Source organism: Sesamum indicum, linkage group LG8, assembly GCF_000512975.1.
Source record: "Sesamum indicum cultivar Zhongzhi No. 13 linkage group LG8, S_indicum_v1.0, whole genome shotgun sequence".
NCBI classification, from domain to species: Eukaryota; Viridiplantae; Streptophyta; class Magnoliopsida; order Lamiales; family Pedaliaceae; genus Sesamum; species Sesamum indicum.
In genome coordinates this window covers 10419717-10436051 of record NC_026152.1, presented here as the reverse complement: position 1 = coordinate 10436051, position 16335 = coordinate 10419717, and the positions used below count along the sequence as shown (strand labels likewise).

The following is a 16335-nucleotide window of genomic DNA, read 5'->3' as shown; positions in this document are numbered from 1 at the left end:
GATATTTGTGTAATTTAACTTAATTTTAGGGGTGACAATGTAATTTACCCTTAATTTCATTCTCTTTTTCCAGTACGGGATTAGGCATTCTATTCCCAATTGATTCGGAATAGATTTTATGTAAAATTATACTTGCAAGATTTATAGTCAAATAATTATTTATTATTTTGAATAGGTTAAATAAAATAAATATTAATATAAAACATATTTAAATATATATTACCAAAAATAAAGTAAAAAAATATAAATTTTAAATATTTTATTAAATATAATATAACACTATTAACATCTTTATATGCGTTTTACTAAATATTACTATACGGAAAAAAGTATCATATAATAGCATATATACCATATATTGTATTCTGTATTTTTTATATGTATGCTGAAGTATGTAAATAATAAGTATTTATTGAAATAATCTCAATGTATGAAAACATCCAACAATATATTTTATAAATTCATAATTAAATTTAACACTTTAAAATAATATTTCTTATGTAATGAGATGTTGTTTTTCTATTTTAATTTTTTAAATTTCATTATTTACAAATCATCTAAATCAAATTTTGGTTCAATTCCTTTTTTCATTCATTTGGTATACCAAATATAAAAATAATATACCAAAATCATCCTCAAATTTATTTCGACGTATCAATCACGTTGTGATAATTTTGTACATCATATTGCAAACATATTTAGATACAAATTTTTAATTAATCAATTTAACTATTTCTTTAAGAAATAGCAAAAATTTAGTAATATTAATTTAATTTTTTTTTATAATGTTAATCATAATAAACACTAAATTCCAATTAATATATTAAAAATAGTAATATAAAATGAATGAGAATGTGAAATTTCCAGCAAATAATTATATAATAATTTATCCAGCATAATTTAAATAAACGTATTATTATAATAAAATAAATAAAAGTATATATGTATTAATGCTGACGTGGACATAAATCATGGCGTGTGTATCCTATGCAAAACAAATAACAAGAGGAGTGACCAATGAAGGAGCCGGAATAATTATCCGGTGCGGTAATAAAAAATGGTGCGTGCCAGCTGGGAAGGAATGAGATGCCAGCTGGGAATTATGCAGTGTGAGTGGTGAGTTGATGTTGACGGCTGCGATCAGTCTGTCGTTTGCTGGCGCACAACTCTGCTGCCACGTGATCACGTGCTCCCTGTTCTTCCAACATCCCCCCTATGATATCTCCAGCGCATTTTACCATTTTCAAAAAACCCTAACTTACCCAAATTCTATTCTTTGGGTCGATTCATTTGTTTTATAAATCTTCATCTTCAATTCAAAATACTGATAATTAAACCTCTCTCTCTCTCAATTTAATATAATTATTCTTAGAAAAAAATAAAGGATATATACGGAATTTATATATTATGAACTCGAGACAAGAGTTTGACTCTTTTTCTTTAAAATAATTATTGCCCCACTCTGGTGCTCACCAAAATAAAAATTTATCTCCCAATATACAACGATTTAAAATCTCAAAGTAGCAGCACTACAAACTTTAAGAACAATGAACCAAAAAATATTTTGGAACGCTCTTACTAAAACTATGCTTGGAAAATGCTTTTATTGCTTAAGAATGCTATCGAATGAAATGAAATGAGAGAACCTATTTATAGAAGTTGGAAAAATATCACTGAACGGACATGTCCGATAAAAAAAGATGCATTCATTGATGTCCCTCGAAGGGTGCAGGTGTGCAGCTGTAATTTCACAAAAGATATGAAATATTTATATATTTTGATATAATATCAGGAGGTATCAATGTAATTTATTAGTGTCAAATTAAATATTTTATGGCAACAAATGAACTATTGTCATGTATAAGAAAGAAATAGGCCAATTGTTTTTTTAATTTAGTTGTGGTTATAACCCTAACAATTAATTAATAAAAGATTAAAAAAAAATCAGGAGGCAACTTCTATGATACTATGAACTATCACAACAAATCATGGAGAAAGATGAAATCCTAAAGTTGTTTATTTTCTGAGTTAAGATTCTGGTGATCAATTAATTATTTAAATTAGGGCATGCATTTCCATGTTGTTGTCTTAAAGAAGTACCAAGTTGCCCTATTCTGAACTAAAACTGCAGGACACTTTATATACAGGTAAAAATATGTGGAACCAACTCCAAGATTTTGATTTTTGGGAAGCCCCAATGTCAATGTCAATGTCAATTAGGGCTTATTTTGGTATATTTGTAGAGGGCTAAATCATATCATAATGTTGAAGTTGTGGTATCCAATAATTATGGGGTCTTAAATTTAATTATGATTGTTACTGTATAACTAATTCTTGATTGATAGTCCGCAAAATTTCATTTTTCGTCCTTTTTTCTATTGTAAAAATAGATTTAGTCCTATGACTATTAAGTTTTAATACATTTAGTCATATAATTATAACATTGATAAACTTAGTCCTCCAATCAAGTTTTACTACATTTAGTCATACGTTCCCAATATTTTCCTACTCAACAGAGAGAATGGAAAATTCTGAAAATTTTATTATTAAAAATAGTTACTTACCATATTCGAATACGAATTTAGATCTCTACATCGTAGCATTCTTGAACCCTGACCAACTTTTTTTTTTTTTTTTTGGATAAAATATTTTCAGAAATCACAGTACAACAGTGAACACCTTTTTTTATATTTATTGCAATTAAGTGATTGTAAGAAATTGGGAAGAGCAAAATGCATTAAGTGACGGTGCAGTGCTTGCTCAGGATTCCCAGAAAATATATATACATTCGGCACCGGAATTCTTGCAATATATTAATTAGGCCCACGGGCTTTAGTTAACTGCCATCGGCGAACCTGTCAGTCAAGACGGTCTCATTTCTTTGTCCACCGTTCAAGAAACGGCAAAATTGCCCTGTTGGGCACTGTTTCTGTGTATAAAACTGATCACTTATTACGTCTTTCAATACATTAAAATATTAAAAGTTAATTAAATATATCAATAATTTGGGAAAGACAATTTAGACACAGAAAACAGACCACAAATAAATACTATATGCATATCTTAACTCTAAGACAATGATTTAAAATTGCTTTTTGTCAATCTGCACCAATTTGCATTCATGTCATTCACCAAACTTGTGGTTTCAATTAATAGGATAGGTGTAACACTAAGATGTACTACTAATAATAAAGGGGAAAAAGCAGATTGCCATTGTTCAACAATATCTGTCTGATTCCTCAGGTTGGCTTTCTTCACAACACATCAGTAAGAAAATAAGTAATATGAAACTCCAATCCGAACTAAGTCTGCTCAGACTTGCAATTACAATGTCTTGTATGCAGCAAAAGAAAAAATGTAATGCTTACAACCTATGATTTTAAAGTGAGCCGTGCATCGGTCACTACACACCCCGTATGCAATAACATTTTAACATACCATAACATTAATACAACTAGCATAATTTGAGTAGATTCAACCAAGGATCAGAATTTTCCATCAAAGATATATACTAATAATTTCATATCTACAAGGTGTTAAACGCAGTTGTTCAAGTACAAGCCAGGCAGCAACAAATTTGCTGATAATTATATATTTGCAGCAGCTCTGCCAACAATTTGATACAAGAGGATTTTCCAGCATCCACAGAATACAGAAAAGCTTAACACCACTTGTACAAATTCAAAGTTTTAACAATTTGAGTTCTGCAGCAACTCTTATTGTCTCAAGTTGTCTCTGTTTTATTTACCTGTTTGTCCGTGGAGGGGGGATGGCACTTTGAAGTTTTCTTGGTTTTTCACCTCATGGAACCACAGTTTTGACTCTTTTCCATCGCTGGCTCCAATTGCCTGCAATGGTAAAACCTTTAGTCAAATTACCTACAACGTTAGCTTGATATCTGGAAATAATAGCAGGAGCAGGATGACTTAGAATTTCTTCGGCAGTAACTGATTTCACATCACATAATAAATGCATACATACATGTTTGCATATCATAACAAATGCATACGTTAGCTTGATATCTGGAAATAATAGCAGGAGCAGGATGACTTAGAATTTCTTCGGCAGTAACTGATTTCACATCACATAACAAATGCATACATACATGTTTGCATATCATATATCTCCAGATGAAGTTAGAATCTTTCAGACTTTTGATAACAGATAGCAAGTCCAATGCAAGACTACCAGTAATATTTGAGGCATGCCATAGCCAGCTTAGCAAAATACAAGGACCACATATTTGAAATATCTAGGCTCGATTTACTCAGGAACATTAATTATGAGGAAAATTTTCAAAACCTCTACAAGGAAAAACAAGATGCCATTAAAATGGATATAGTAAGCAATGAAAGAGCTGATGAACTAATTTCTACACATAGAAAATTCCTTTCCAGTGAACATTGAAAGTGCCACACTTTAACCTTAGCTTTTGCAATCTTTTCTTACTTCTTTCTCAGCGTCCTGAGACGGAAACACAGCAGGTAGTCTCTTCTCAGTGTCCTGAGACAGAGAACAAGAGCAGTTGAATATCTCATTATGATTAGCAAAAAAGCTTTAGCTAGACATGCATTCAATTCAGGAATTCCAGAACTCAACTCAAGGAAAGCACATACTGAAAGAAACTAAATGGAGACATGATTCAAGAAACAGAGAAACAGACTGGAACTGAAGTCAAGAAAAAGGTATTGCCATATTACCTTCAGTTTCTTTTCTGATGCTAGACACTAAGATTGTAAAGCTTTGTGATTCTTTTAGTTGGATCATGCTCCAGCAGGAAAGAGCATCGCACTTACACATGACCTAAAGATTTAGGTTCATCAACAGAGAATATTCACAATATAACCACCAGTGTAACACCACCAATGTGATGATATTTTCTCCCAGGATCAGACATGAAGAGTGTGTAATTAGGTGTCTATTGCAAGGATCTGTACAGAATCAAGGGAGATAAATTAGAATTTTTACAGTGTAAAAGTGAAAATAGAAACAGAATTCTTGTAAGTATCAAAGAGATGTAGCCATCTGGCACATGATGAATGAGAAAGGACATGAAACTCCCAGAACACATAGTGCATGAGCTTCTAGCAAGAAAGTTCACTCCACAATATAGTATGTCCATATAATTTCCAAAATCAAGTGGACATGGTTTGGCAAATAGATAATCCTCAGCCACTCATCCTCTGCTCTCCATTTTCGTTAGTGACATGAAAAAGATAAGAGGGGATTTGTCCAAGACACTCCATCTTTATTTGAAGAATAGAGCTGAAAAAAGACAATAAAAATGAGAATACTAACCCTAGTTTCATTCAATATTTATTATTGATAACAACAAATATCACAATCTATTAAGTAAAATGAATCTCTAAAACATTTATGCTTCTCAATTTAACAATTTAATATAGATAATTAAACTATTTGTTCAATGTTAATAATGCACTATCATAAAACTTATACAAAGGAATTCACCACAAAAACTCAAGTGCATACGATTGCATAAACATTATACAAAAACTTGAAGATAAGAAATAGGAATGCTCCTGTACCTCACTCCCAACAGAGAAAACACCAGGCAGTCAGAATTTCCTCTGAATGGCATCGATACTGTTGATCAATTTCTCAATCAAGAAATGGCAATGAACTTGTCACCAATAATCACCACAGGAACAAAGTCCGTCTTTAAAGTGATGAAAGCGATTAGAATCCCTTACAATAATCTCCCGCTCCGTAAGCTTTGATATGAATTTTGTTACACTGTGGCAGTCTCCACATACCCGCAAGTTCTTGAATATCCTAATGGAAGTTTTAGGGGGTGTGTTGAGAATCCCATACACAATCGCCAATCTCTCACTGTGACCAGCAAGGATATTTTCTTTTTCATCATCCTCAACATCCTGCAGTACAAAGCTATAGTCTGGAGTATAACCAAGGCCTTTTATTTTCGCATTTAGTATTGCCAATTCCTTATATATCTCTTCACACTGCGGGTGAGATTGACTGCCTGTATAGAAGACTTCAATCCTATTATTTAGTTCAATTGAGCTCCACCCAGGAGTCTTCCACAAACCCCTATTCCTAGCCAATGATCTCACTTCACCCACCCCTTCCCAGTGCCCAAAATTTGCATAAAGATTTGACAACAAAACATAGTATCCAACATTTTCTGAATCAATTTCAAACAAGTGACTCGAGGCCTTTCTACCCATTTCAACATTTCCATGGATTTTACATGCACCAAGCAGAGCTCCCCATATGGAAGCGTCCGGTCTCAAAGGCATACTGTCAATGAAATTATATGCTATTTCCAATAAGCCAGCCCTACCAAACAAGTCTACCATGCAGCCATAATGCTTCAAAGTAGGTTTGATTCCATATTCTTGCTGCATCACATGAAAACACCACTTGCCCTGATCAACCAAACCTGAATGGCTACAGGCAGTCAACAACGACAAAAAGGTCACATGATCAGGCTTGACACCTACATTTAACATATCCCTAAAAAGCCTCAGAGATGTCTCACCAAGTCCATGAAGTCCATGACATGATATTATCGCATTCCAAGGGACAGAGGTTTCCTTAGATGCCTCATAAAATAAAGACAGAGCTTCTCCCAGTCTCCCACATTTTCCATAAAGATCAATAAGGCAAGTACTCACAAAGACATCCGAGTCAAGGCCTTCTTTGAGAACATGACCATGAACTCTCATTCCATCTCTGAGAGCTCCCAAATGAGCATAAGCCGGTATAATAGACACCCATGTCCCTTGGTTAAGTGTCAAATCATTGTTTTCTTTCATCCTGCAGAACACCTCAATGGCCTCACTTGCAAAACCATTTTGAGCATAACCTGTGATCATTGTATTCCATGAGATTACATCTTTACGAGGAAGTTCCTCAAAAACCTTGAGTGCTGAGTCAATAATGCCTAATTTAGCATACATGTCAACAACTCCATTTCCAACCACAGTGTCTTCCATAATCCAACACCTTCTCATGATGTATCCATGAATTGTTTTGCTGCTTATAAAGTCCTTGGTCTGAGCAACACTGGAAGACAAGCTCACTATTGTCAGTAAATCAGGTTTCACTTTATTTGATTGCATCTGATGGAAGAATTTGAGCGCATCATATGGATAATAATTTTGCTCATATGCTGCAATTATGGAGTTCCATGACACTAAATCTCGAACATCCATGTGGTCAAAGACATTTTGGGCACATTTCAGTTCACCAAATTTGGCATACATGTTAATTAAGGCATTTGAAACAAAGACGTTAAACTCCAAACCATGTTTTATCACAAACAAATGGATCAACGCCCCATGTAATATATCATTCATTTGTGCACAGATAGAGAGAACAGTTGCAACGGTCACCGAATCCATCTCTACTCCCGCCAATCCCATGTCACCCAAGATGCTCAATGCCGCCTCAGCATTGCCATTTTGGCAAAATCCAGAAATCATAGAGTTCCAACATCCCATATCACGGTTTGGCATATCCTTGAATATTAGATAGGCACTACCAGAAAAGCCAAAACGACAGTACATATGCACCAAGGAAGCAGCCACAAAGACATCCCATTCCAACCCTAATTTCAAAATCCAGCAATGCAACCTGGTCCCATCAAGTAAAGAATTACATGCTTTCAACACAGGGGGGAAAGTATGGAAATCAGGTCTAGCATCAGCACTCGACAGCATTTCATATGCACATTCCACTGCTTCACTGAAACGTCGATTCCGGACATAAGCTGATACCATTGAGTTCCAAGTATAGGCATCTTTTCTTGGAACTTCATTGAAAATATCCCGAGATGAGGAAACATCGCCGAGATGGGAATAGATGTTGACAAGCCTGGTGGCAACAAAAATGCTTTGGACTTCCCCTGACACAATAAGAAGAGCATGAAGGCGCTTGGCAACCTCCAATGTTGTGCAAGCATTAAATAGAATCTCAAAATCAATCTCTCTGTTCCTCTCATAAGTGCCATGTGATAAGGTGCCTATGCAGCTCACTTCATGAGAATGTAAGAGGTAACAGCTTGTGGACAACCAAAGCTTCAAAAAGGGCACACCTTTGCAGGTGGGGAACAATCTGCATCGGAAATAAATAATTGAACTCCATAACCAAAGCGTGATCTCATCATAACAGTACTCATCTATACTATTTGAAGCGGCGGAACGAAAAAAAATTACTGCAATCCGAATGAGAATATCAGGAGCATTCCACTTAAGAACTTGAAGGACAATTGAACCTTTAATCAGCTTCAAATCACCCAATTCAAACTTTTCGTTAAAAAAATTTAAACTTCACCATTGAACTTTGAAACTGAATCTCCACCATGAAATTGGAATATTTTGAACCCATCGTCTTATCAATTAAAAAAAGAAAAATCAGCAAAATTCTACAAGAGATGATTGTTTTGCATGCAGACATGTATATCACTCATACAAAGAAAAGCAATGTAATTAATAGAAAATATTAAGCACAAACGCAATCGACATACCTGAATATTCATTTAAGATCAAATGCAATGCAAAATAGTAACTTTGACACAATAATTTTGAATTTTAGGGTTCAGAGAGATGGTGTTAGGGTTTCAGGAGATAGAGTGAGAGACGTGTGCACAAGGTAAAACGTTATGGGCCGACTTTTATATGTTTTCCAAGTAGGCCTTCAATGGGTAGGGCCTATACCCTAAGAGGAGAGGCCCAATAATTATTGTATGGACTCGGACCCGACTCAGTACAAAACCTAGGGGGGTAAGCGAGTCGAGCTAGATTTTATGTTTTATGGCTCGGGCTCGAACTAGAGCTTATGCAAATTGTTATTTCTTTTTAATAAAATTTTATTGTTATAAATAAATAATATTAAATATTATTTTATTAATTATAAAAATATTAAACATATGGTACAATATTTTAATTTATTGTTATAAATATAAACAATTAATTAGTTTAGTAGTAATATAATTAGTAAAAGTATAGAAAAATCAAATTATCAAACTACTTGCAATAATTTTGTATAGTTATTAATATTAGTAAAAAAAATAAACATAAGTTATTTTCTAAAGGTTGTTGATCTTATTATATACAAGAAAAAATTAAGAGTTGAATTTTTTAAACCAAAGTACAAAATAATGATTGATCTCATTATACATATAATAAAATAACAATAAAAATAATTAAAATTGTTCAACCATCATCATCCTTATTATTAATATTATTGTTATTATTATTATTATCATGATGATGATGATGATCTTTAGATTATTCATGGGAATCACCAAATTTTGACATAAATTTATAAGTCATAAAATAGATTGCATACTATGTATCTTGATATATATATAAAACTCACAAATAGATCTAAAAAATTATAAGTTAATTGTTAGGACTTGTCAAATTAAAAAAGTATAAGAGATTACAAATAGATATTAAAATATATCATAATTTATGTGTCATATTAAATAATTATTCTAAAAATATTAAAACTTACTAATTATTGATTATGCTTGTTTTTGTATAAAAGATTAACTGTATAAATAAAAGTACCATAGTTTATTAGTATCTTAAAATGTATGATATTGATTAATAATTATATTATATGGTTAATTTTGGAAATAAAGTTGATAAAGTATTGAACATGGAAGTAAACATATAAAATTTGAAAAATAAAAATATTTATAAAAAAAGAACAGAAAAAGCTCGCGAGCTTATGAACAGAGTATATTGAGCTCGAGCTCGAGTCGAGCTTAAAATCGAGTTCGCGAGCCGGCTCGACTCATCTGCCACCCCTACCAAAACCCAATTGGTCCCAGACTCGAACCCTTCTACTAGACCCGTTTTTTCGGGTAGTATCCAGATCCGGTTATTCGGTTCGGGTCCAGGCCCAACATTCTTTTTTTAGATACTTCAGACAAATATGGTATTTTTGTTTATGTTTGAAGTAATTCACTGAAGAGCATATGGATTCTTGATATTATTTTCAAAGTGTATTTATTGAGTTGCCAGAGAAAATCTACTCATGATTCAGCACTGAATTACAAAGATTACCATAGTACTAATTAAGCTCCTATAATTTAGAGAATTGAAAAGGGAAATCACCTTCTCACATTTGTGTTCATGAATTTGGATGAGTGCTTCTATTTGCACTGATAGTTGGATATGTTGCATATGTGAAACTTGATAGTTGGATATCTGATCATGATCATGAGACGCCAAATGATAACCTTTCACCTTATATCTCTAGAGTAAATTCAACAGATTCAACCTCGGGAGGATGGAATTCAACAAATAAAGATCAGTCTACCAACTTAAATGATATTGACATAAGCACCGACACAACGGGGGTTGATAAAAAAGAGGATACTTCATTGTCGAAGGCCAAAAGACAAAAAAATCAAATGTTTGTTTAGATTTAATGACACGGACGACACTGTAAGATCTTTTGTAACAACTGCAATAAGATATTTGCTAAAAGCAAAGGTAATCCAACAACTCAGTTTCACAAACACTTGCAACATTGTGCCAACCATCGTATAACAAAAGCTACAAAGGAAAGAGAGAATTCGATGCAAACACAACTTGGTTTTATGCCTAGCAATGTAGATCTAACATCTTATCAAGGGGTTTGCGAGATGGGAAGTTTGACATAGAAAATATGAAAATCACTAGCTCATTGGATAATGATGCATGAGAAATCTTTCTTTAAAGTGGAAGAACAGAGATTTAATTTGTTTGCAAAAGAGGAATGCTTGGAGAGGAGTTTCAAGAACAACAAAGACATTATCGTGTAGGCCGAGAAGACGAAATTGCACAACTTTCTGACAAAGGATTCTGATTCCTTATAAAAATTGACACAATATGACCTTCTTGTTGGTCTTGAAACTCATCTCTACCGAGGCATTCCCCTTCTACAAAACAAATCAAATCTCTAGTTTTCTACTTCAGAGAAAGATTTCTCTTGCATCACTATTATCCAATGAGCTAGTGAGTCTTTCATATTTTCCATTTCAAACTTCCAATCTTGCAAAGCTAGATAAAATGTTAGATCTACATTGCTTGGCATAAAACCAAGTTGTGTTTGCATTGAATCCCTCTCTCCTTTGTAGCTTTTGTTATAATGGTTGGCGGTGTTGCAAGTGTTTGTGCAACTAAATTGTTAGATTACCTTTGCCTTTCGCAAACATTGTATTGCAACAGGTTACAAGGGATGTTTATAGTGCCGTCTACATCCTTGACTTCTTTAAATTCTAACCAAACCGCTGATTTTTTTTTTTTTTGGCCTTCGGCAATGAAGTATCCTCTTCTTTATCAACCTCAGTTGTGTCTATGCTCATGTCTTTTTAAGTTGGTAGACGGATTTGTATCATCCATAGTTTGTTGAATTCCGTCCTCCTCATGTTGAATGATTGAATATGTTGTATCTACTCTAGAAATAAAGATATAAGGTGAAAGTTTTCATACCTGAAAAACAATTAAAAGCAACTTAATTGAAAAGCGAAGACATTCGATATGTATGGACTATTTTACAATTTAAAAGTATGGAGAATAAGCAATAAAAGTAGTAATCTTTAGTTTTGTTGAGTAAAAGCACCATCAAGTAATTATATGGAGTATTATCACGTGTCTAACATATCCAACTACCAAGGTTCACATATGCACCATATCCAACTAGAAGTCTTCTGTGGAAATAGATGCAGTCATCCAAATTCATGAACACAAATGTTTGCAGCTGAATTCCCTTTTCAACTCTCTAAATTATACAAGCTTAATTAGAACTTTGGACAATCTTGGTAATTCAATACTGATATCTGAGATCTTCTGGAAACTCAATATATAACTTGGAAAATATCAAGAATCTGGCTGCATTACAGTTTCAGAAAAAATCTAAAGATCCACTATATAAGCCAATCCATCACTGAATTACTTAAAGAGTTTTCAAATATAAACAAAATTACCATATCTGTCTGAAGTTTTTAGATATTCAAACAGGATTTTACTTTTCAAGCTGAGTATAAACTTCAGACAAACAAATAACAACTCACAAGATTCGATGGGCCAAGAAAGTTGCATCGAGAAACTCACAAGTTAGACCTCAATGTTGTCTGCCAAAGTCTTATCATCATAGTATCAGATTTGTGGATTTGAGCCACTCAAAATCAGGCAGATTTCTATAGTTCTTAAGACAAGGTATATATGTTGAAACAGTTCCATCAAGTCTGGTTGTAGCCTCAGCAGAGTCAGACATGTAATATCATATCACCACCTATCATGAAAGTGAAAATGGTCAAAGTAGTTAACATATATAAATCAAACGCGGCAAAAGAAAACAACCACCAACCTCGTAACTTTAAGCTTTTATCTGCTTCAGTGCTTCAGTTCCAGATGATTCCACATTATCAACAACTACAATAGTCAAAACATCGAGTTCACAACCAAGAAAACCAATCACAAAGGAGAACTAAAGCAGCATACAGACCAAATAAAACTGAATTTAAATTAAGAAGAAAATTAGATATATAGACCAGATTCACCAGAACTAGAAAGCAAAGATCACTACTTAAGCATTGCAGACCTATTTCAGTTCAAGTACGGCCATGCGGGTGCATATATGATATAGAATGAGATGCCAAACTTAAGTTTAAGCAAAGAAATATCAAAATACAGCACAAGAACCCATGGATTTCATAAAGGAGAAAGAGAGAATCCTGTTGTAGAGAATACATGGCAACAATTTTAGAAATTCAATCCAATTTTCTTATGAAAGGGCAGAAATCCACACACGTTATTGATGCAAGTCAAGGCAGCACTATATGAAGCACAAGAGTAATGAGCTCGTATAAATGCTTCAGCTTTCAGCCTCTCAGCTTTTTGGATGAACTGAGCTGTGTATTAGTAAACTGCTTCATTTAAGATGAAATCAAATCAAACATTTCAGTTCTATCTAGCAATTTCCTAACATCAAATCAAACACCTGTCACTTCAAATAGTGCATATACCAATATTCCTATGATGTTCAGCAATTTATGTTTGGTGGGCCGCATCACAAGAGAGTTGAATTCTTACTGTTATCTTGTTTCATTTTAGTGCAATTTCATCTCAACATTCTTGTCTTACCATCACTTAATACATCTAATGATGTGTCTCAAATATCCCAAACCTTCATTCTCAGTTGTAGCACTAATAGAAATTTCCAAGAAACACTTCCTCCTAATTGTTGAACTTTCAGGTGTCTTCCGGCTTTTGGTCACAACTATATTTTGTTGCACGAATAAAACTATATATGGAAGGACGACCGATCAAACTATAGAGCAATGCAGAGTGATCCCTTCATTCAAATCCCAACAAATTTCTTGAAAACTAAAATTACCTAATCGGGTGACGCCAACGCGAGATGAGGAGGCGGGCACCTATCAAGGAAGGCGGAAAAGGAGATGGGCACCACGGTGAGACGGGCTCGGCCGTGGCGGCGGATTCACGGAAGGAGGGGATTGTCGTCTCTTTAGGAAGAAGTGATGGTGGTCTCAGAAACTCAACTCTCAGTTCTCACAATCTCAATTTGACGCCTGACCTGAACTCTCAGTATGGGTATTAGTCGGTTTATGGTTCGAGCTCGAGCTCGAGTTCAGCACATTTGTTAGTTCAGGCTCGAGCCACACTGACTTACTGTGCGAAATATAAATTATTACAAAGAGGAGACCTTGGGTCCCACAAATTTCAGCCATTACTTAATTAAATTGTAACACTTATTTCAGAAAATTAAGCAATGTCTTAACAATTTCAGCACTTAATTAACTAATATGGACTTTTATCTCAGCAAATTAAAATTCTTTGCACTATGCAAGCAATATTTCAGCAATAAACTCACATATTTTAAACTATAATTTCAATAGTTGAGCAAATAAAAAATTTAACTCTAATTCAACAATTGCAATATGAAAATTTGCAAAACTTATAGAAGCAAAACAAAAAACAGAAAAAGATCAAGAGCAAAATATGGGGTTATAGAAGAACCTAAGAGCCATGATTTTCGACAGCAAAATATGGGGTTACAAAATATGGGGCAAATATGAAGTCAAATATACAGAAGAACCTAAGAGCTATGATTTTCGAACTTTTACAGGCTTCGCTTGAAGTTCGTATAAAATAAAAAGAGACCTTAAGAGATGTAATGGCAAACGGTGCTGGTAGATAGATTTGGGGCTTGGTTTGTGGGGTTAGGGTTAGATTTGAAAGTTGGTGGGAAAGAAAAAAAGTTGACTGGTGGTGATGGTGAGTCCCGAGTCGTGAGAATTGAGAAATGAGAAGACTCACAAAGAAATTGAGTAATAAAGACAAGCTGTTCAAACCCAAGAAAAAATAATGGAGACTAGGTGTTTGTTAAAATGTACCTTCGAGATGAATCCTCAAGTCCCCAGAAAGGCAAGAATGGGCCAAGAATATCGAAGGGATTCCGACAAGGAAATGATGTAAAACCTTTATGTGAGCAAGATTCACAGTGGACTAAGAGGTTTTGGGAGGAAGAGAGTGGGGTTTATGGTAACGAGAGAAGATATATCCTCTGTTTGGTTGCAGTGATGGAAAGGTAATTTATATGAGCCGGGGGGGTATGGAAATGACTTTGCTCGTTTTTGCATTTGCTATTTGATATAATTATAAATATATTATTATTATTTAAAAATTATAAGAAAAATATTTTAATGTTTGTTTAATCATAGTTTTTTCTGTTCATTTTTTTGAAATTCATCAAATTTTTATGGTGAGCAAATTAAATAACCTTTTAAATTATAAATTAAAATTTTAGACTATTTTTTCTAAAGTATTAACATAGTGATTTTTAACTCATCCTTTACAGTTTACATAATTATTTTTTGTTTGAGAGAATATTTATTTTTTAAAATAAAATAATACTCGTAGTTATACCAACTCTCATGAAAGGTAGCTGCTATTTATCTTAAAAAATTATAAATTTATTTGCAGTAAAAACTAAAAATATTTGAAAATAAAAGAAAAAAATTATAGAGTTGAAGTGTTTGAGCGTCTCAACTTAATATGTACAATTATAATAATAAGTTGTACAAAATGGTAGAAAATTACTTATACTTTAAGCTTAAAATAATTTAATTTAATAAAAAAATATTATTTTCATTTATTTTCAAACAAACAATTAATAAATAGTTGTTTGGTTATATTTTCAAGTTGTCTTTCTTTGTTCATGGTAGATTGAGAGAGAATGATAGAGATAAGTGTATGTATTTTCTTTATTAAAAAGTTCGATTTTGTATTTTATATTAAGGATAAATTATAGCTATAGTTTTTTAATTTTGATATAATTATGAATATTTATTATTATTTGAAAAATTATAAATATAACCTCAATTACTACTCACCCTTGTTGATATATATCTTTTTTTAAATGGTTTGACAATTGTAAACTATTTTAGGATGTCTAAAATAAATAATTCATATCGTATATTAGTCCATAAAAAATAATTTAAAATAATAAAAAATATATAAAATTATAATTCATAATTTAAAATGTCATTTTGTTGGGTTCATAAAAAAAAGGAAAGAAAGATTGAATGAACATTAAAATGAGGGGATATTTGTAAATTTTTAAACGAAATTTGTATTTATTATTGTACCAATTTTAGGAAAGGATAATAAATTTACCCTTATATTATTATATGATAATTAAAGATAAGTTAAAGCATGTTGAATTGTGTGTTTTATAAAGATATAAGCAAATATTTAAGATGTTGTTTTGCTGTGCTTTTTTTTTAGTGAATTGTTTATAGTTAAATCGTTAATTTTAATAATCACAATCAGTATATTCCAATTATTGATATCAAATATGTATAATTGAATAATATATACTATTATAATAGATCATTAGCTATCATTAGAATAGACTAATACTCACACAGCGTACATTTCTTGTATATTGGAGAGCAAAAAAATTGTACTTTTGCTCATTTAGTCCAAAGATTAAAAAAGTATAGCATTTGGAACCATAAAATATAATAATTTTTGTCTAATCGAATTAAATCTGTCACAATTTTTATTCTATAAAATAAAAAATAATAATTCTCTATTATAAATATGATAATTTCATAAATTATAGAACCAAAAATATAAGATATTATGTTGAGTGCGATAAAAAATGCACTTTTGCCTTTGGAACAAGAAATAAGTATAGTACTGAAAACCCCACAAGGCCCAAATTATATTTAGCATTCATGAGGTTTGCTTTCATTTAATAAATAAGTTCCTCTATTAGTCAAAATTTACCAAATCTGTTGATATTAACAAAAATAAATAAAAAAAA

General features: G+C 32.5%; 1 protein-coding gene across 10 annotated transcripts; it reads right to left on the bottom strand.

Moving 5' to 3' along the window:
- On the bottom strand, window positions 3468-14596 carry LOC105168191 (pentatricopeptide repeat-containing protein At4g33990). Of its 10 annotated transcripts, none has more exons than XM_011088157.2 (8): window positions 13378-14596; window positions 12349-12413; window positions 12053-12273; window positions 10110-11471; window positions 5547-8097; window positions 4701-4931; window positions 4450-4503; window positions 3469-3848 (listed from the first exon to the last, which is right to left on the bottom strand). In XM_011088157.2, exons 4-5 carry the CDS (start codon window positions 10127-10129, stop codon window positions 5646-5648), a joined length of 2472 nt encoding a protein of 823 aa, XP_011086459.1. In that variant the 5' UTR covers window positions 10130-11471; window positions 12053-12273; window positions 12349-12413; window positions 13378-14596; the 3' UTR covers window positions 3469-3848; window positions 4450-4503; window positions 4701-4931; window positions 5547-5645. The 10 variants fall into 10 exon arrangements, with proteins under 10 accessions (XP_011086453.1, XP_011086459.1, XP_011086458.1 ...); XM_011088156.2 differs by having other exon boundaries at window positions 12093-12273; XM_011088149.2 differs by lacking the exon at window positions 10110-11471 and having other exon boundaries at window positions 12093-12273; window positions 13378-13673; window positions 14399-14596.